Genomic DNA, 19,589 nt, shown 5'->3' on the forward strand with positions numbered 1-19,589 from the left:
CGTGGTGAACCAAACACTCACGTAATTGAAATAATTATAATCGTTTTATTTTCATGGCTACCTTGGAGCCTACACAAAGCAAGAACGATTCAAATATTTCCCTTGGAATCTCAAATTCAGTTCCTATCAAAGTTAAAACGGTTAGATCAACTCTATATTTCCTCGCGTGAGACCCTCATGGGAGGCAAGACATTGACCACTGAATAAAACTAAAAAAATAAAAATAATAATAATAATAATAATAATAAATCCTACGTCGATGAGCGTCGAACCGAATTGGAATTTAACATCGGGGAGAAGGTCTTCTTGAAAGTATCCCATTCCAAAGGAATAACCAGATTTGGACTCAAGGGAAAGCTAAAGCCATGATTTATTGGACCCTATGAAACTCTGGAAGAAGTAGGCCCAGTAGCATATCGCTTGGCATTACCACCCAACTTTGGGAACGTACACAACGTATTCCACATCTCCCAACTCCGAGGATACATGTTCGACCCAAAACATGTGATGCGCCACGAAGAAATCACCCTAGAGCCTAACCTGAGTTACGAAGAAAAGCCTGTGGAAATACAAGATCGAAAGGTGCAGCAGCTTCGGAATAAGTCGATTACTACAGTAAAGTTTGTGAAAAAAAAAAAAGCAACATAGGAGCTAGAAAAGACAATGAAGGAGAAATATCCCGAGCTTTTTGTCTAAATACTTCCTAAATTTCGGGACGAAATTTCTTTTAAGAGGGGTAGAATGTAACAACCCGAACTTTCGTACCTTATTATTTTTTATTTGCCTAAAGATAAATGATAATTGATCGTTGTAGTATTCGAATCTGCCATTTTCATGTATAATAATTGATCTTGGAATTATAAATAATCGTTGCTTCGTTCTTGAACGAATATTTCAAGTAAAAAAAAAAAAGTAACACCAAATAAAAAGTTATAATGTACGGCATATCTCCGAAGTCCGCTAAATTACTATTATACAAATTTATTAAATCCTTATCTATTACAATTAGAGAAAAGTTCATGCAGCCCGTTCAATGGTCGTGCTCGCACTCCAAGAAAGTCCGGTACATCATCAGGGAAGACTATGGATGTTATTTGTTTTCCTACACCAAAGCCACGAGCTTAAACTGGGTTTTTGCTATACCAAATTAAATAAATAAGTAAATAAATATACAAATAATAAAATTTAATAAACAAATAAAATAAAATAAAAATGAGAAAGAAGACAGATACATTGAATTGTTTTTTTTTCAGACAGAGCATTAAATTGCTGCTTTTAAATTATAGATAGGAATGTTAGCAACTTGATGCCCACGCCACATTCACAGCCATCTCCATCTTTTATACGTATCACAATCACCTTGTTCACTTCCACATCACAACTAAGTCCTATTCCCCTATAATATTTGTTGCACAATCCGTTTCCTCCTATCTCTGCCGCAAGAAAAACCAAGAACCACTCTGCACAATTTCAACTCAAGGTAAACAATCCCTCTATCGATTTGTACCTAAATTGCTCCTATTTCAGAATCTAACACCAACGATTGCTATCAATAGAAATCGGAATTTTCAGCTTTAGGAATCTCCTTTCTGACCATGTGAACTCCATAACCAAGTCCTACTCACGGAGGTATAATTTCTACCCAATTCCAAGTATGAATTTTTAGCAATTGTTTCACAGCATATAATCATCCACCTTTCCCACACATAACACAATCATTTGAACATAATCGATGCTGCGATTAAAAAAAAAAAAAGAACATAACTTCGAATAAAAAGAACTTACCTTTCGCGGGGTCGGAGTCTTTCACGGCTGAACGGGTTAGTCCCGGGACGTTTCGGGGTAAATCGGGGTGACATAGGAGTTAATCGGGCCTGACCCGGCGGCAACAGCAGCGGCCTGACCGGCGTTGGGTTCAGCGGCGCGACGGCGGGTACGCGCCTCAGCAGCAGCAGCTCTTCCGGTGAATCGGCGGCTGCACCGACATCATCGAGATAGCAGTGGCGTCGCGTCTTCCAGGCGTAACAGCAGCAGCATCGCGTCTCCCGGCGGCGACGGATCAGTGACGTCTGACGGAGGCAGTGGCGGCGGATCGGCGATGGAGGCAGATCCGCGGCGGCGTGAGGCTGAGAGAGGGAGAGAGGGAGAGACGACGCAGACGGCGGTGCGAGGGTGGCGACGGAGGGATGGCTGGTCGACGTCGCGAGGTGTGAAACGGGGTGAGGCGGCGGAAGTTTTTGATTTGGGAAACAAATTTGTGCATTTTGGGGAAGAAGTGTGAATAGTGTTGAGAGAGGAAGAAACCGACAGTGGCGTGGAGTATATGGGTTTATTTATTTGGTGGACTAATAAATTAGTTACTTGGGCTAAGGGATGGGAAATATTTGATTTTGGGCTCATGAATTAATTAAATGGGTTATACTATTTATTCGAGCCCAACTATAATCCGAGCCCAATCCCCTTCAAATTAATTTGGGGTTGCAATACCTAGTAAGTGTGAGGCCCATTTTCGAATTTATTTAATTTCTGGGCTTAATAAATTAATTGGATGATCTATTTAAGTTGGGCTCCAATTAAATTGTTTTGGGGCTTTAGTAAATTAATTTGAGAGATAAGGTGGAGAATTTGGGTTTTATAAATAAATCATTGGGTTGATAATTGAATTAATTGTGGGGAATTGTTTAATTAATTTTATAATATTTCCAAGGCCGAAATAAATATAAATTCTCGGTGGGAAATTATTACGATAAGTTAATCATGGAATTGAATAAAATTTTTTAGGAGTTATTTAATTAAATCCCGAAATAATTTTGAAGTATGAATAGTTTATCCCAAGTCCGGAATATATAATTTTTCTTAACAAAGGGAAATAGTTGCGATAATTCGATTATGCGCTTAAATAAATTTTAGGATTTTTGTTCGATATTATGATGGAAAATACGAGGAGCTAACGGAGGAATTATGGGCGTAAGCGGCCGACCAGCATCGCCCCGCTACGCCTCGGGCGGCTGCTAAGGAAATGGAAAGAAAGAGGTAGACGACGTTCTCAAGTCACAGAAATAATTAAGTTTAATAAAAAAAAAAAGTGCTATTAATTAAATTTCCCAATTTAATTAATATGCAAGTTTCTAAAATTTTCTAACGGTGAACAAATGATAAAAGAAATAAAGTAGGGGCATGCATTCCTATAAGTATGTGAATTTCTCGAGTCTTATTAGTACGTTGTTTGTTTTCAAAAGGCTATCTCTGTGAGTTAAGGGTGGAGTCAGGAAAATTCAAGTTAAGGAGTTTTAAGCGAACAAGGTGAGCTTTCTTATACTAAAAATACAAATCGTATTTTATGATAACACGAACACATGTTCGTGATTTTAATGATGTGGTCTTGCCATAAATGTTTTGTATGATGCCTATCTGTTTGGCTAAGGCCAAAGAAATTATGAATGATGATATATGTGAATCGAATTCGGGTCCCAGTGAGGGTGGTGTCCCCGCTCGGACTAGTGTACACAAGCTACCTCTGTCATGTTGGGCAGAGCAGGTGACCGAGGAAGGTGGCCACCTTCCCGGCACAAGGATACCTCTGACATGTTGGGCAGAGAAGGTGACCGTGGAAGGTGGCCACCTTCCCGGCACAAGAATACCTCTGACGTGATGGGCAGAGAAGGTGACCGTGCGAGAACACCATCTCGACGGCACAATGTGATCAGATATGGCTAAGTACCAGAAAAAGGGGTTGCAACCCAATGTGAATATTTTTAGTAAGCTCGGGTCTTTTCAACAACACCCCGAGTGTTACTGTGATGATGGCTTGACAATATTTTCAAATGTATATGTGTAATTTTCGGCAATGTGTTCACTGAGTACTTTTTGTACTCAGCCCTGCATATATTTCTAAATGAGCAGGTTGAGCAGCGAAGTGGTGGAGGAAGTGCTATTGAGACAAGAAATTTAATTCAGTCAGATTTTGACTCTCGGAGGTTCATGTCTTCATACATGGAACCGCGTTCATTTGCTTTCGTTGTGCATCTTAAAAGACTCAAGTCTATTTTGTTCAAAACTCTGATTTATTTCGAGCTATTCCCATTTATTTCGGGTTGTGGTTGAGTTGTGTTGATTTTCCCCTTTCTTCCCCGCTTCTTTAATCCTCCCCAAGTCGCGATCAACCGTGTTTTCTATCCTTAGAAAATGCGGTCGTGACACCCATGGAGATGATTTCACATCCTTGGTCCCTCTTCCAGACTCCTCACCAACTTTGGCCTCTGTCGTTTGTGCCTCTTTTCTACTATGGTCTCCAACTTCCGTTTCTTTTGGCTTTGTATCGATATTTTCACCTTTAGTATCATCCCCTTTACCATCTGCAGATGACTTTGTTGATTTTGGTGTAGCCGTTTCATCTTCATCCCCATTTATATGTGTAGATCGGACGTGTGGTTTGATCTTATCCTCCCCGTTGATTTTATTGGAAGGCTCAACCAACAGTAATGGATGTTTTGAAGTAGCTCCCCAGGAAAAAGGAGAATCTGAAAATGGTATATCATCCAAATCGGCATCTCTGTATACTTTCTGAACCGTGCGGATGGGTGTGGCTAATCGAGCACGGTGGTGTGAAATTACCCCTTAGAAGGTCTAGAAGAATAGCTTCCTGGTTTTTGTTAGCCATGAAAACCAAGTAAGCTCAAGGTTTACCATAAAATGACTTTAAAAGAGCTGATGAAAAAACCGATCAATTCAAATCAAGCAAGTACAAATTACAGGCTAAACAAACAAATTTCTTTGATTTGGTTCTGCAAAATCTAATTCAAAATTTTGTTATACCCAAGAACTCCCTTCCTCATCACAAAAAAAAAGGAGGAATCGCCAAATAGAAAAGGACGAAAAACGCAGATATGCAGATCGATAACAAATATCAGGATAGGCCATCATATAGAATATGCATGCCTTAATTTAAACCTGTATGTGATTTGTTATGGAGTTAGGCATGCAGAGTGTATACAATGTCCTAACGAAGAGTGAAGGATCGAAAATTTGAATTCTTACCTTAACGCACAAATATTCTTCAAAACGAGAGGTCTTCACAAAGCAGGACACCAGTATCTGAATGTTTGGAGTTAATGAGATCACATTGAAGCATGCATCATAAAATAATTTATCATGTGGTTCTTAGATATCTTTGCTGTAAAACACAGAAAATTCCTAAAAAGAAATCATGCTTAGAAAATGTAATATAACAATACAACATAAACTTTTACCCTGAAGGAGTAAGGTTTCTAAAATAGACAAAAGAGAGACCGGGATAAAATACTATAGGATAATCCCCAAGAGTGAGGATATCGAACCTAACCAATAGGGCCTGATTTTCGGGATCAATATTGTCCAGGAATACTCTTTTCTATGCAGTTTCTGTTGTTCCACTTGTGGATTCTTCGACAGAACCTTGCGCATATCTGCTACAATTTTCTGCATAGAGAGCCATAGTACAACTGGTGAGTAATCTAATTCATGACGATCTTGATATTAGATAACCCACTCAATATGAATGAAAAGTTTAACAGAATCCTCACATTGACTTTGCCAACATCTAAATGACTGATCGCCAGATGAGTTTTAATGCGCCAGTGAGTCTTTTGACTGAGATTTCATACAATATTCATAGTGAATTTATGGTTCGGAATATGGACAGCTTCACGGTCATCAGCTCTAATAATAGTCGGCGACCACCATCCAACATGCTTCAGAAATGAATTGCACAAACGTTATTAACCGGAAGCCTGAGTAACATATTTAGAATGAAATCTACTGACACTCTGAAGTCTGAGCATCACTCAATTAATTCCGAAACTAGGAAGCACGGAAGGTAAATAGTTTGTATATAAATATCATCCAGACAGTGAACATAATTCAGCGACTTTAGACAAGAAACATCATTTAAGAATTGTCCAGCATATCAACTATTTTCATTTAACCTCAACTGTCCCAGAAACTTCAGAGCCTTGAATCTTTGTTTGAATCCATTCATTCAAGACAAATGATGAATCCGCGAATTTCTGATCTTAGTAAATGCTAGTAGAGAATGAAGATTATGACACAAAGAATTTACGTGGTTCGATTTACTGAAGTAAATCTACGTCCACGGGAAGAAGGGAGGACAAGATTGTATTGCTTGATCTGGGATTACAGCTTACAACACAGACTTGCTATATGCTATTTTATCTCTAGAGAGCTTAAACCTTTTCTATCTGATCTAAGTTCTATTTATACATTGAACTAAGATCGTGGTTTGCAGCCCCACTAACAAGATCGTGGGTGAGCAATAACTGCTCAATAACTGCTTCATACCACTAAATAGATCGTGGGTATAGTGGAGGTCGTGGAGGCCTTTCATGAGTCCACTAACTCCTAGTTCGGTCGAATGCTGAGACCGAACTGCTGGACTTTACCGATCAACTCTTGCCGATCTGAGAGGAGAGCTTGACTGGTCGGCTTTTACCGAGCTGAGACCGAACTGCTGGACTTTACCGATCAACTCTTGCCGATCTGAGAGGAGAGCTTGACTGATCGGCTTTTACCGAGCTGTAGGCTGAGTCCGAACTCTTTGGTCGTGCCGAACTCTTTGGTGCCGAACAGATACTCTTTCTTGGGCTCTGGGCTGATGGGCCGTCACTGTTATTGGGCTTGCCATTAGGGTTTAGTTCGTACCCCATCACTACCCCCCCCGAAAAGCGGAGTGAATCACTTCGGCGAGGTGAGTCACTTCGGCATTCTGGATAATGGTAAGGGGGAGGCTGACGTCAGGGGACGTGCCTTGCGCGTGCCTGCATTAAATGCGACAGTAAAATCCGGTCGTTGAATCCTGAAAAGGTGGGATTCGAAACGGCGCAACGATCTCGAAATCTTTCCCGAATCTGATAAATATGCTCCTTTTTCCTCATTTGAACACCTTTGCTGTTGCGTCTTCTATACTCTCTCTTTCTCGAGAAATTTTCTTCCGCTTTCAAGAGCTTCTTCAGACTTTCTTCACCTTCAAAAAGTAAGAAAAATGTCTTCTTCTTCTTCGGAGTCGGGTAGCGGTAGGAAAGGGGATAAGGGGTCTTCTGGCCGGAAAGAGTCCGGGGAGAAGACCGTAGAGTATTTCCCTAGTATTTTGAGTAAGGATACTGTGATATCCCTACCCGAAAAATACTTTTTTCCTGGGGGGAAGGCGGTGGTACCTGACGGTGATCATAGGGCTGACTCCCCGCCGGAGGGGTACGCCACCGTGTACGAGGCCTGCTTAGAATGCGGGCTTCGTTTCCCCCTCCCTTCTGCCTTTATAGATTTACTAGATTTTTTCAGCTTCCTTTAGGCCAAGTGACTCCGAACTCTTGGAGGCACTTGTCGGCCTTCGCTGCCGAACTCCGTAGGTTAGGAAGGGATTTGTCTTTGAAGGCGATCCTTAAATTCTTTCAATTTAAGAGGAAGGGGTCTTGGTTTTACTTGATCCCTTTACAGCCCTTTAGAGCCTTTTGTAAAACGAAGTGGCCGAAGTGGCAAAATCGCTTCTTCTACTATGATAGGACCGCGGCTCCTAGTTTTCCCTGGAGAGGGCCGGAGTCCGTTATCCGTCACCCTCGGCCTGAACCGTTGGACGAGCTCGATGGCGAGCTCAACAAGATTCCCATAGTTAGGAAACAATACACGGAGTCTGAGCTCGTCAAGGGCGACGTCGTGTTCGACATCTCGTCTTCGGACGAAGAGGCCGAGGGTGAGGATTTCTCTTTATCTTTATGCTCTACTGCTTTAACGAAGAAAATCTGACTTTGCTTTCTTGCTTTTTGGCAGTGTACATGCTGAGTAAGGCTAGCCGCAAATCTTCGGAGTCCAAGGAGCCGGAGAGGCCGAAAACCACCAGCTCGGCGTCTGATGCCGAGAGGACTCCGAAAAGGCAAAAAACCTCTTCGGATCCGAAGAAGCCGGAGTCGACTTCGGCAAAGGGGAGGGGGAAGGCCCAGAAGCCCCCGAGAGCGCCAGAGAAAGACGTGGTCTTGGCGCCTCCTTCGGAACATATCTGTGAGCCGTTTTTATGGCCCACGGACTTCGCCGAGGTGAATTCTCTTCTTGATTTTCTGGCCTTGCTTTTTTCCTGTATTTTTTGTGGCCCCTTTGTTGACTTTTTTCTTTATTCATTTTCAGAGGAACGATATGCTCTCCAAGCTCGTCGCCGTCGAACTCTCCAAAGCGTCCAATGACTATGCCGAGATGCAGAGGAAGTTGGCGGCTGCTTGTCATCGGGCCGAACAGGCTGAGGCTAACTTTGAGAAGGCCAGAGCTGCTAGGATTTCGGCCCAGGATGAAGCTCAGTTTGCCAAAAACCAGCTCGTCATCCAGCGAGAGCAGACGAAGCGGAGCGATGCTGCTGCCGTGGTTGCCCAAGGGGAGGCTCTCCGTGTTTACACGGAGAAACTCTTTTTGAGCAGCCAGTTCTCGGCCTTTGTCGGTAGCCTGGTAAGGCTAATTGCCGATAAGGGCGAGCAGGGGGCCGACGTCGTGCTGCCTCTGTACAGCCGAGAGATAGCAGCTCGGCTTCAGAATCTGCCGCTCCTTGAGGAGCTCGCTTCATCCTCGGTCCTGCTTTCTGCAGACCGAGTCCGGAGTTGTCGAGCTGATCGGGACGAGAACCTGGAGGCTATCTTTGCCTCCGTGGGACCCGTTTCACCCGCTTCGACTTACAACGGAGAGGGTGAGGCCGAGCCGCCGGAGCTGGAGGCCGAAGTCGAGCGGGCCGGGCATCCGGAGAAGGAGGCCGATCAGGAGGCGGAGGCTGAGGTAGTTCAGGAGAAAGAAGCTGAACCAGACCAAGGAGCCGGAGACGAAGCTGGCGGAGTATGATTTCGTCTCCCTTCTCTTAGTCTAGTTTCTTCCTTGTAAAATGGCCTTGAAGCCCTCCTAGTGTAAAAAATTTTCCTTGTGAATGAAAAATTCTCTACACTTGTCTTCGTATAGCTTTTCGTACTCGCCTTTATTCCTGTTGTATTTTACTATCTGCTCGGTACAGCTGCCGAACTAATATAGCTGCTTTGTACTCAAGGAGATGGAGATACTTCACTGGAAACGGCTGTACTCTTCGGCTTTAGACGAAGCTGAGAAAAGAGCTATAGCCGATCAGACGAAGAATGACGAGCTTCTGGCTCGTTTAGTGAAGCTGGAGGCCGATAATAAGGACTTAGAGTCCGATAAGAAGGATCTGGAGGCCGAGCTGAATACGACCGTTGCTGAGAGGACTGCGTACGAGGATTACATCCGTGTGCGCGGGGGATTGACCATATCAGATGTTCAGAGTCGAGTTGACGAACTGTGGGAGGAATATCATGTACTCCGGAGGAACAATGCGCTGGAGAGCTCGGCTTGCCAACAAATTGTGAAATCATTACGGCGCTGGGCTTCTCGGTACGACATTGTTCTTTCTCGGCGCCCCTCCATAGAAAGATTCCTTCGGCATGTCGTGCCAACAGATGCTCGCACTCCAGATCAAACCTTTGGTTCCCTTGTTCAAAATCCTACTCCCAGTCAACAACGAACTCCGGAACAGCCGGAAACGTCAAGACGAGAACGGGCTCAGGAGCAACCGGAATCGTCAAGACAGGGACGGACTGAAATTCGCCGAGGAGTTGTGACTATGAGCGAGCAAGATCAGCAGATGCTTATTGCAGAGACTCTTCATCGCCGAGGTGTTAGGACTTCTCGGGCTCGGGGAAGAGGCGTTGGGTCGAGGATAGCATCTCGTCGACCTGCTTATTCTTCATCTGCTCGGAACAACCGAACTCGGCTTCCAGGGGATTTTGCAGATAGGTGGCTTAACTTCAGCAACCCTGGACAGTAGAATAGTCCTTTGTAATAGCGTAACGCCATTTTGTAGGGTAGCTGAGTTGTATGCCGAACTTTGAAAAATGAAATTTTGTTTTCGCTTCTAACACTGTACTTACAGCTTAGCGAAAAAATTTCATCGTACTTGTCCTCGGTCTTATGAAGTAAACTTCTTTGACCGGACTTGGTCCTTGGTCTTATGAAGTAAACTTCTTTGACCGGACTCGTCTTTGGTCTGATGAAATAAACATCTTTGACCGGACTCGTCTTTGGTCTGATGAAATAAACATCTTTGACCGGACTCGTCTTTGGTCTGATGAAATAAACATCTTTGACCGGACTCGTCTTTGGTCTGATGAAATAAACATCTTTGACCAGACTTGGTTTGTGTTCTAATTTGGCGATTTTTGTCGCCGGGATCGAACTTTCCCTTGTCCTAATTCGGCGAGTTTTATCGCGTGGATCGGACTTTCCCATTTAACCGAAGTGGTCTTATGCAGTAAACCTCTTTGACTAGACATGGTCGTCCCCGGTCTTATGAGGTAAACTTCTTTGACCGAACTTGGTTGTCCTAATTCGGCGAGGTTTATCGCGTGGATCGGACTTTCCCTTATTGCAGTTCGTTTCAGACGAAGTGCTTGTTAAGCTGAATTGTGGTCTTGTATCCTCCTTGGAAGCTTGGACTCACAATCGTTGGCTTGTTGTAGTTCGTTTCAGACGAACTGCTTGTTAAGCTGAATTGTGGTCTTGTATCCTCCTTAGAAGCTTGGACTCACAATAGTCTTTAATAATCGATCTAAAAAGGGGATCAGCCTTTAAAGAACGATATACCTCGGTACCATTTGTAAGAGACGACAAGCACATAGAGACAAAACACATAGAGAAAAAATGAAAAAGACGAAAGAAAAAACTTTAAACTTTTTATAAAACGACAAGTAAAAGGTACAAGTAAAAACAAACAAATAAAAACATGTACCCCTATGACCGAACTAGACACAAGACAGACTGACCGGACTTTGTCTCTTACAAGTGGAACTTCTTGAGGTTGGAGACGTGCCATGTTCGGGGTACTTGTTCTCCTGACATGTGAGTCAATTTATAAGACCCTTTGCCGAGGACCTCTGACACCCGATATGGACCCTCCCATGTGGGTTCGAGTTTGCCCAGCTTTTCTGCTCGGCTTACTTCGTTGTTTCTCAAGACGAGATCTCCCACTTGAAATTGAAGCTTTTTCACCCTTTGGTTATAATACCGGGCTACTTGCTCCTTATACTTGGCTGCTTTTATGCACGCCAATTCTCTTCTTTCTTCGGCGAGATCTAGCTCTGCTCTCAGTCCGTCGTCATTCATTTCTGAGGAGAAATTTAGAGTTCGGGGACTGGGTACGCCGATCTCCACCGGAATTACGGCTTCAGTGCCGTACACCAGACTATACGGGGTTTCACCGTTGGAGGTTTTGGGCGTAGTTCGGTAGGACCATAGGACTTGAGGGAGATTTTCTACCCATTGTCCTTTGGCTTGTTCTAACCGAGCTTTTAACCCTTTCACCAGAATCCGGTTCGTTACTTCCGTTTGTCCGTTTGCTTGGGGATGGGAGACCGAAGTGAACCGCTGTTGAATGTTCAGCTCTTGGCACCAATTCTTGAACGTCTTGTCGGTGAACTGAGTCCCATTATCCGAGATGAGGATGTGGGGTATGCCAAATCGGCACACTATGTTCTTCCAGACGAAGTCCAATGCCTTTGAGCTCGTTATCGTAGCTAATGGTTCAGCCTCCACCCACTTCGTGAAGTAGTCCACGGCAACGATAAGGAATTTCATTTGCCGAGGAGCTTGAGGAAGTGGTCCCACTATGTCTATGCCCCATTGCATGAAAGGCCAAGGGCTTTGCATAGTGTATAGATCGGTCTGCGGCATCCTTGGGACATTTGCATGAATTTGGCACTTCGTACACTTCTTGACGAGCTGCACTGCCTCTTGTACCATGGTTGGCCAATAATATCCCCATCTCAGAACTTTTTTAGCTAAAGCTCTGGCTCCGATGTGGCTACCGCACGATCCTTCATGAACTTCTCTGAGGATGTAGTCCGTCTCTTCTGGTCCTACGCACCGCAATAACGGCTGGAGGTAAGACTTTCTAAAGAGGACTCCTTCATGAAGCTCGTACCGAAGTGCTCGGCATGTGATCTTCCGAGCTTCTCTCTTATCCTCGGGCAATTGTCCTTGATCCAGATACTGCAAGATCGGCGTCATCCAGTTCGGCGAGCTGGATACTGAATGTACCTCGGCTTCATCAATGCTTCGATGCATTAATTCTTCCGCCTTTGAGTTCGGATCTGAGGCCAACTTACTTAAGGTATCTGCTCGGCTATTTTCCGCTCTGGGAATGCGGATTATCCGAAAATAGGAGAAACTTCGGCTGATGTTTTGCGCTTTGTCCAAGTACTTCTTCATTCTCTCGTCACGAGCTTCACTTGTACCCAACATGTGATTTACTATGACTTGTGAATCACAATGGACTTTGAGAGATTTGACGAGCAGACTTTGCGCTAACTGGAGTCCGGCCAGGAGGGCTTCGTACTCGGCTTCATTATTAGTAGTGGGGAATAGGAACCGAAGTGAGTAGGTTACCTCGTGTCCGTCGGGAGCGACAAGTAAAATACCAGCTCCACTTCCCATCTTGTTTGAAGCTCCATCTACGAATCCGCTCCAGCAGTCCGGCGGCTCTATTTCGGATTCTGAGGAGCGCAGTTCGCACCACTCTGTTTTTTATTCTTCTTTGACTGCTTGCTTTGGTATTTTTTCAATGTCCCTGCCCTCACAAGAACATCGATACCTGCAGCCAAGTTTCTGCACTCCTCGGTATCGTGACCGTGGTCTTGATGGTAGGAGCAGTAGTTATCCTGGGGTCGGCGCGCGGCTGATTTCGTCATCCGCTTTGGCTTTTCGAACAGGTCAGAGTGTAGTTCGAAAATTTCCGCTCTCGGCTTGTTCAGCGGTACGAACTGAGCGGGCGACTTCTCGGGATTGAGACGAGGTCCCAATCTGTCTTGCACCGGAGCCCTTTGAATTCTTTCAAATGGAGTCCGGCGAGGATGCCCCTGATCGCTATGATCGGGCTTCCTTCTGTCTCCTCGGGTCGATGAGCTGTCTAACGACCGTTTGCGACGGTCTGCCTCATCGGCCCGGGAGTACTGGTCCGCAATGTCCCACATTTCCTGAGCTGTCTGCGGACCGCACTCAACGAGCTTCCTGTAGAGAGCTCCGGGCAGGATTCCATTTTGGAATGCCGAGATGACAAGCAGATCGTTGAGATCGTCTACTTGCAGGCATTCCTTGTGGAATCTTGTCATAAAGTCGCTAATTTTTTCGTCGCGACCTTGACGAATGGAAAGCAGCTGAGCCGAAGTGATTCGGGCTTCCGCTTTCTGAAAGAACCTCCTGTGGAAGGCATCCATTAGATCTCGGTAAGATCTGATGCTGCCCTGGGGGAGGCTATCGAACCACCTTCTCGCGTTCCCGATGAGCAGCTCGGGAAACAGCTTGCACATGTGGACCTCGTTGAGACCCTGGTTCGCCATGTTATATTGATAGCGCCCCAAGAAATCGTGAGGGTCCACGAGCCCGTCGTAAGTCATCGACGGAGTTCGGTAGTTCTGTGGTAGGGGAGTTCGGGTGATGTCGTCCGAGAACGGAGTCTTCAGTGCTCCGTACACGGCGAATCCGATATCTCGTCGGTATGGAGGAGATTGAGTTCTCCTGTGATTCCGGTACCGAGGAGGAGCTGGAATATGTGGGGGACGGGGATTCTTTCTCCTGGGAGATGCGACACTACTGCGGTAGTGACTTTCTTGTGCGGAGGGGGAAGGAGAATCCGTCGTTTTCGTCTCCGGCTGCTTTTGGCTTTTTCGCAGGAAGGTTAAGAATTCCTCCTGCTTTTCAGCCAAAAACTGCTTGACAGCCTCATTCAAATCGGGCTGCTGGGAAGACTCAGTGGGACGGTTTTTGGAGCGGCTTGTTCCTTCGCCATGAGAACTGGTGGTGGATTTATCCCTAGGCTGTTTTCCCGACCTATGGGATGGATTGGCTTCCTCCTGGTTCTCACCCACGATCTTGTTAGTGGGGCTGCAAACCACGATCTTAGTTCAATGTATAAATAGAACTTAGATCAGATAGAAAAGGTTTAAGCTCTCTAGAGATAAAATAGCATATAGCAAGTCTGTGTTGTAAGCTGTAATCCCAGATCAAGCAATACAATCTTGCCCTCCCTTCTTCCCGTGGACGTAGATTTACTTCAGTAAATCGAACCACGTAAATTCTTTGTGTCATAATCTTCATTCTCTACTAGCATTTACTAAGATCAGAAATTCGCGGATTCATCAACAAATGGCCTGGTTGTATGAATCATCACACTTGATAGGAAATTTGTGAAAATCTGCAAAACAATAGTATTATATGCAAGAGTCAAGAGTAGACATTTTTTACTAAAATAGGCATTTCCTTAGCTTATACTACTAAAAAGTAGCAAAGCTAAATTGAAAACCTTATGCAGAGAATTTAGAACTTTTACAAACCTCACGTCCAGCGAGAGTGATCAAAACTGTCCCAAACCCTCCAGCCGTAATCCATTTTTGGGTTGAGAAACCTAGCAACTCCATAAACAATGACACTGCAGCTACCCATACAGCTGTGTATACAGTCCTGCCAACAAACTGGAAGCCCATCTGCCAAGAAGCAAAATGATACATTCCCATTACGGATCTTCCTTTTTTTCAGAAATGTTAAAACAGTTTATGTGTCTCAGTCTCTCTTTCACAACACTTCCCCTTAGAACCAAAAACCTTTTTACCTGAAAGTGATTTCAGGACTTGGTTGTGGAATTGCAACAGTCATTATCAACTAGCAAAACTAAATGAGCAGAGCAAAATTTGGATATCGTATGATTCCTAATTTATGAACATACATAATAAAGTAAGCTTTCAGAGTATTTTTTTTGTTTTTAAAAAAACAAGCATTATTTTTAAATAACAAAAATAAGTTTTAACTGGGTATAATGGATAGGCATCTAAAGTTTAGAACTGAAAATAAAATGTACTCCGTTTGTTACACAAGATGTTCAATATTGAACGCCATTTGAAGTTCATGTTTAGTGAGTTAAGTTATATAGTTTTTGTTGACATTAAATTAAATGTGAAATGATACTCCACTATACAAGCTTAAGATGATAATTCAACATGAGACCAGACCTTGACCAAATTAGTGTTAGCATCTCATCATCACCCATTTATACAAGAACCAAGTGAAATAAGATGTTATTTCACAAACACTCAGCAAAACAATAATACTGAGGTAGCACGGTGCTTCTACTAAGGAAAGGAACTTGAGTATTAGTTATTTAGAATGTTATTGCTGGTAGTCGACATATGCATCAATTTAAAAATCTCTAGTATAATGTTGTTGCATGAAATATAGGAGATGGAAAACACATTACTAGCATCCGTGAGTTCATTTGTCTCCATGAAGAATTTTTGTGCTTGTTGAAATACACTGCATAAAGTAATGTAACAACGGTTTAGTCATTTTTCCTGGAGCAGTAGTGCCATGTAAAATAGTTTGGACAAATGGAAAGCTTGTTTCAGTTCACCAGTTCACGACATATTTATACAACAGGTACCAAGAGGTAGATCTGACATCGAAAATTAGGAACGAACATGCAAAGATCATTGAAGTCTTATGAACCAAAAGTCAGGACATAGAATGAGCAACCCCTGAAGACCCGAATGACTGCGTTTATGTATTTGTTGAATATAATTAAGGCCCATCAAGTAAAACAAAAGAATGTAAACAATTACGGTAACCAACTGGAGTACTTGAAATAGAGTGAAGCAACCCCTGAAGACCCAAATGATAGTGATAGTGAAAAGTGCATTTCACAGTAATGTCAAACTTTGAGCAAACAGGCAGGCACAACAATTACACATGTAAAGATACTATTAGCGCGTAACAGTATTAACTGACGAAAGTGATACTGACCTTGAAAATAAATATGCAACGGCCAGCACTGTTGATAATGATCTGACAAAATTTAGGACCCGCTTTTTAACAATCTGGCCAGCTTCGGAAGGAAGAATCATTGGATCCAATGCTCTGTAAGAGATTGAGTTCCACTCAGTAAGTCACATAACAGGTATATCTGTTTTTTTTCTTAATAACCAACCTGCAGATGTAGATTGCTCCTGCCCATAGCAGTAAAGGTTGAATGTAAGAGGCTGTGACATGAAATGTGCTGCTTCTTCACCAGCTGCTATCACTTTTCTGCATTCAGTATGATGGAAGGTGGTTTAATATAGGCAATAAAAAGAGTCAACTCAACTTCATGTAGCCTCTTTCCATATAATTGTTCCATAGAAGCATACAACAGTGAGTTTTGACAAGGAGAAACTGCATTACCAACCACGAACCCCAAAAAATTTGTTTCTGCATTGTCTGACAAGCGGCCTGAGTCCCCATATTGCAAAAATAACAAAACCTACAGCTGAAGCCAATTTGATCACATGGGGATTTCCATTCAAGGATCTGCAAAGCCCCAAGATTTTTTACGAAAATATTGCTAAAACCAAGGGGCATGTAAGCAGATGCTTCGCCAAACAACATGCAAGGCCCCAACAGGCAACATGTATGAAGAACGCATATGCATACTTTATTTTAAAGTTGTACTGATTGGCCTTTCTGGCACAAGCATATTCCAAAGCTAAATAATCAACATCATCAGCTAAAGTCTATGCACAACCAGTCAAGATTCAGTGCTGAGTCATCCCAAAATAATATTCAATGTTCTTCAAGGAATTTGCTCTCCTACAAGTATGTTAAGATCACCATGCATCTTTTTATACTTGATATGCTCAACAAATGAAACTAACAACACGCCCATTGGCCATTTGGTGTTCCACTTATGGGGTATAATTAAAGTTCGTGAAGGTATGTACTCTTCTGCATACACAACATTTACAGCCAAAAAAAACTAAGCAATCATCTTAAATGTCTTTCATCTTTCATCATACATTTTTTGGGGAGTAAAACAGCTGTGCGAGGGGAAAAATAAAATTTGTGCCAAAGCACTACCCTTCTCATATGTATGAATAGGGTAAATTGTTTTAACATGTGTACTTGGCTCACACTAATGTTTGGAGTAAAATTTGGAGACTAGTTAGCAACTGCAATATGTGATTCTACTTCCACATTGGAAACTGTAATCTAAATTGTCTCATCAGTCATCCCCCACCCCAACACCCGGTACTGTAATAAACTACTTTTTCCCTTATAAATTATCACAATATATTAATAACACACACACACATCCCCAAATGTTCACACATGCACACACATATTCATTTTAACACTTCTTTTTCTCTTGCAAATTTATTACTGTAAAATTTAACAGTACATTACTTTTTCCGGTAATTTTTATTATTAACATTGTCAATTAGATTAATGAGATGAATCGACTGTCAAAATAAGAATCAATAAAAATCTTATCAACATATGTTGTAGATCAATTAAAATCATGTAAAGCAAAGAAGTAACAATCACCCTGTTGAAGTCAACACAAAGTAATTACCTTGGTAGAGTTGAAGTGGCACTCTTTATATTCGCAGCATCGAAAGAGGGCACTCTATTCACAAAACAGTGGCATTTAAGTCTATGATTCCTAGATGAGATGATGCATGCTCGTCTCTGTATCCTCTTCGAAAGATCTCTACTCCAACCACACTGTTCCTGAAACTGTAACAAATAATTATTCTCTCACTTATAAAGTTCATATCCCGACTTCTGTGATGAACTTGGAAATTTATTCTGAGAAAGAAAGAAGAAAAAATCTTCATTTCAAACCAAAATTGGTACCAAAAGATTTAATAAAAATCCACAGAGAGAGCGGGGAAATTACAGCCGAAAATGATGATAAATTAGCGCGGAGAACACAAAATTTGCCTCGCGATTCTGAATTCTGCAGCTTGAGACATGGTGAAATTTAGTAAACAATAGCTAATTAACTGAATTAGAGACAAAAATTGAACGATGCGCACTCGAAATCGTGTCTTAGTTCCATAGTTACTCCAAATTCCGAGCTCCAGAGATAGCTGCAAAGAACTGAAGATATCCATAATTGGATGATGAAATCAAGAATATCTGTCTCCATATTCAATATATATATATATATATATATATATAGTGGTGATCTAGGGCAAGTGCTCATTAACTACATAACTAGAGAATAAATCTAAGCCACAAGATCAAGAAAATCAAGGGTTATTATTAATACATGTAATTTTTGAATTTAAGGAGAAATTAGTTCCCTCAATCACAAATTTACTCCACAATAACAAGGCGGGGGTATAATAGTCATTGCATAGCCAAAATTAGATTTCGTCGGCAAATTGAATTCATTTGAAAAAAACCGCGATTACTCTTTTCTCTTCTCCTCTTCTCTGTTCTGGAAATTCACCAGAAATTAAGCTCCGTTGCTTGATTGAAACGAAATTTCTTTAAGAATTCATGAAATTGATGCGAAATAGCTCGCTCGAGCTGAAGATATTTATGAAATTGGAGCGGAATTGCTGCAGGTGACGGTAGAGGAGGAAAACACGTTGGTGATAAAGAGCAACGGGGAGAGGAAGAGAGAGGAAGGAGAGGTGGAAGGTTGCGTGTGTGTGTGTAAATCATGCGTGTGTGTGTAAATTCGGAGGATCTTTGATGAGCAGAGTGAGGATTTGTCTTCTTCCTCTTCTTGTGCAATTCAATTGTCTTTTTAGATAGAGAGAAAGAGAATAAATACAGATTTAAGAGCAAATTGGGTAGTTGGGTTGTCAAATAGTGTTAGAAGATTTTATCGATTATTAATTCATAAAAAAAATACTCCTACGTGGATCAATCCAATATATATGAATCAAAATATGTAAGTTCATTTCTTAGAAAATAAATTTAATATTTTTAAATTCACAATCGTTGCAAATTTACCGAGTCAAATTACATCCATGCTAATAGTGATGTGTTTTATTAACACCAGTGAAGTAAAATCATGCTAAAAGTGATGTATTTTGTAAACAAGAGTGAAGTAAAATCATGCTAAGAGTGATGTGTTTTGTAAACAAGAGTGAAGTAAAATCATAATAAGAGTGATGTGTTTTGTAAACAAGAGTGAAGTAAAATCATGCTAAGAGTGATGTGTTTTGTAAACAAGAGTGAAGTAAAATCATAATAAGAGTGATGTGTTTTGTAAACAAGAGTGAAGTAAAATCATAATAAGAGTGATGTGTTTTGTAAACAAGAGTGAAGTAAAATCATGCTAAGAGTGATGTGTTTCGTAAACAAGAGTGAAGTAAAATAATAATAAGAGTGATGTGTTTTGTAAACAAGAGTGAAGTAAAATCATGCTAAGAGTGATGTGTTTTGTAAACAAGAGTGAAGTAAAATCATAATAAGAGTGATGTGTTTTGTAAACAAGAGTGAAGTAAAATAATGCTAAAGTGATGTGTTTTGTAAACAAGAGTGAAGTAAAATCATGCTAAGAGTGATGTGTTTTGTAAGCAAGAGTGAAGTAAAATCATAATAAGAGTGATGTGTTTTGTAAACAAGAGTGAAGTAAAATCATGCTAAGAGTGATGTGTTTTGTAAGCAAGAGTGAAGTAAAATCATAATAAGAGTGATGTATTTTGTAAACAAGAGTGAAGTAAAATCATGCTAAGAGTGAT

The 19,589-nt window shown here is 42.0% G+C and overlaps 1 protein-coding gene and 3 long non-coding RNA genes across 25 annotated transcripts; 1 reads left to right on the forward strand and 3 right to left on the reverse strand.

Annotated features, from left to right (window-relative positions):
• Nucleotides 1–874: 874 nt before the first annotated feature.
• On the reverse strand, nucleotides 875–3,133 carry LOC121785067. 2 transcript variants are annotated; one of them, XR_006046894.1, is made up of 2 exons: nucleotides 1,786–3,133; nucleotides 875–1,102 (listed from the first exon to the last, which is right to left on the reverse strand). It is a non-coding gene; the product is annotated as an uncharacterized LOC121785067 (long non-coding RNA). The 2 variants fall into 2 exon arrangements; XR_006046895.1 differs by having other exon boundaries at nucleotides 875–1,460.
• LOC121785069 lies at nucleotides 1,454–17,258 on the forward strand. 3 transcript variants are annotated; one of them, XR_006046898.1, is made up of 3 exons: nucleotides 1,454–1,629; nucleotides 3,240–3,303; nucleotides 4,419–4,513. It is a non-coding gene; the product is annotated as an uncharacterized LOC121785069 (long non-coding RNA). The 3 variants fall into 3 exon arrangements; XR_006046899.1 differs by lacking the exons at nucleotides 3,240–3,303; nucleotides 4,419–4,513 and adding an exon at nucleotides 15,511–17,258; XR_006046900.1 differs by lacking the exon at nucleotides 3,240–3,303.
• LOC121785066 lies at nucleotides 4,075–6,151 on the reverse strand. Of its 4 annotated transcripts, none has more exons than XR_006046892.1 (4): nucleotides 5,562–6,151; nucleotides 5,337–5,457; nucleotides 5,038–5,094; nucleotides 4,075–4,642 (listed from the first exon to the last, which is right to left on the reverse strand). It is a non-coding gene; the product is annotated as an uncharacterized LOC121785066 (long non-coding RNA). The 4 variants fall into 4 exon arrangements; XR_006046893.1 differs by lacking the exon at nucleotides 4,075–4,642 and adding an exon at nucleotides 4,657–4,950; XR_006046891.1 differs by lacking the exons at nucleotides 4,075–4,642; nucleotides 5,038–5,094 and having other exon boundaries at nucleotides 5,191–5,457; nucleotides 5,562–5,729; nucleotides 5,964–6,151.
• LOC121785063 lies at nucleotides 14,097–18,022 on the reverse strand. 16 transcript variants are annotated; one of them, XR_006046887.1, is made up of 9 exons: nucleotides 17,925–18,022; nucleotides 17,786–17,845; nucleotides 17,459–17,622; nucleotides 16,302–16,369; nucleotides 16,058–16,155; nucleotides 15,874–15,987; nucleotides 15,332–15,387; nucleotides 14,415–14,564; nucleotides 14,097–14,275 (listed from the first exon to the last, which is right to left on the reverse strand). XR_006046887.1 is itself a non-coding variant. In XM_042183405.1 (5 exons), exons 1-5 carry the CDS (start codon nucleotides 18,000–18,002, stop codon nucleotides 15,971–15,973), a joined length of 423 nt encoding a protein of 140 aa, XP_042039339.1. In that variant the 5' UTR covers nucleotides 18,003–18,016; the 3' UTR covers nucleotides 15,874–15,970. The 16 variants fall into 16 exon arrangements, 2 of the variants coding, with proteins under 2 accessions (XP_042039339.1, XP_042039338.1); XR_006046889.1 differs by having other exon boundaries at nucleotides 16,295–16,369; XR_006046882.1 differs by having other exon boundaries at nucleotides 16,291–16,369.
• Between the last annotated feature and the right edge of the window lie 1,567 nt (nucleotides 18,023–19,589).

Source organism: Salvia splendens, chromosome 21 (genome assembly GCF_004379255.2).
Source record: "Salvia splendens isolate huo1 chromosome 21, SspV2, whole genome shotgun sequence".
Taxonomy (NCBI): Eukaryota; Viridiplantae; Streptophyta; class Magnoliopsida; order Lamiales; family Lamiaceae; genus Salvia; species Salvia splendens.

Bases quoted from the DNA above. Each gene is read 5' to 3' on its own strand.
- LOC121785063 (XM_042183404.1), bottom strand. From the start codon at position 18,002: ATGGATATCTTCAGTTCTTTGCAGCTATCTCTGGAGCTCGGAATTTGG. The intron at 17,852-17,924 runs GTGCGCATCGTT...CCATGTCTCAAG, and splicing joins GAACTAAGACACGATTTCGA to CTGCAGAATTCAGAATCGCG. The intron at 17,623-17,785 runs GTAATTTCCCCG...TATTTGTTACAG, and splicing joins ATTTATCATCATTTTCGGCT to TTTCAGGAACAGTGTGGTTG.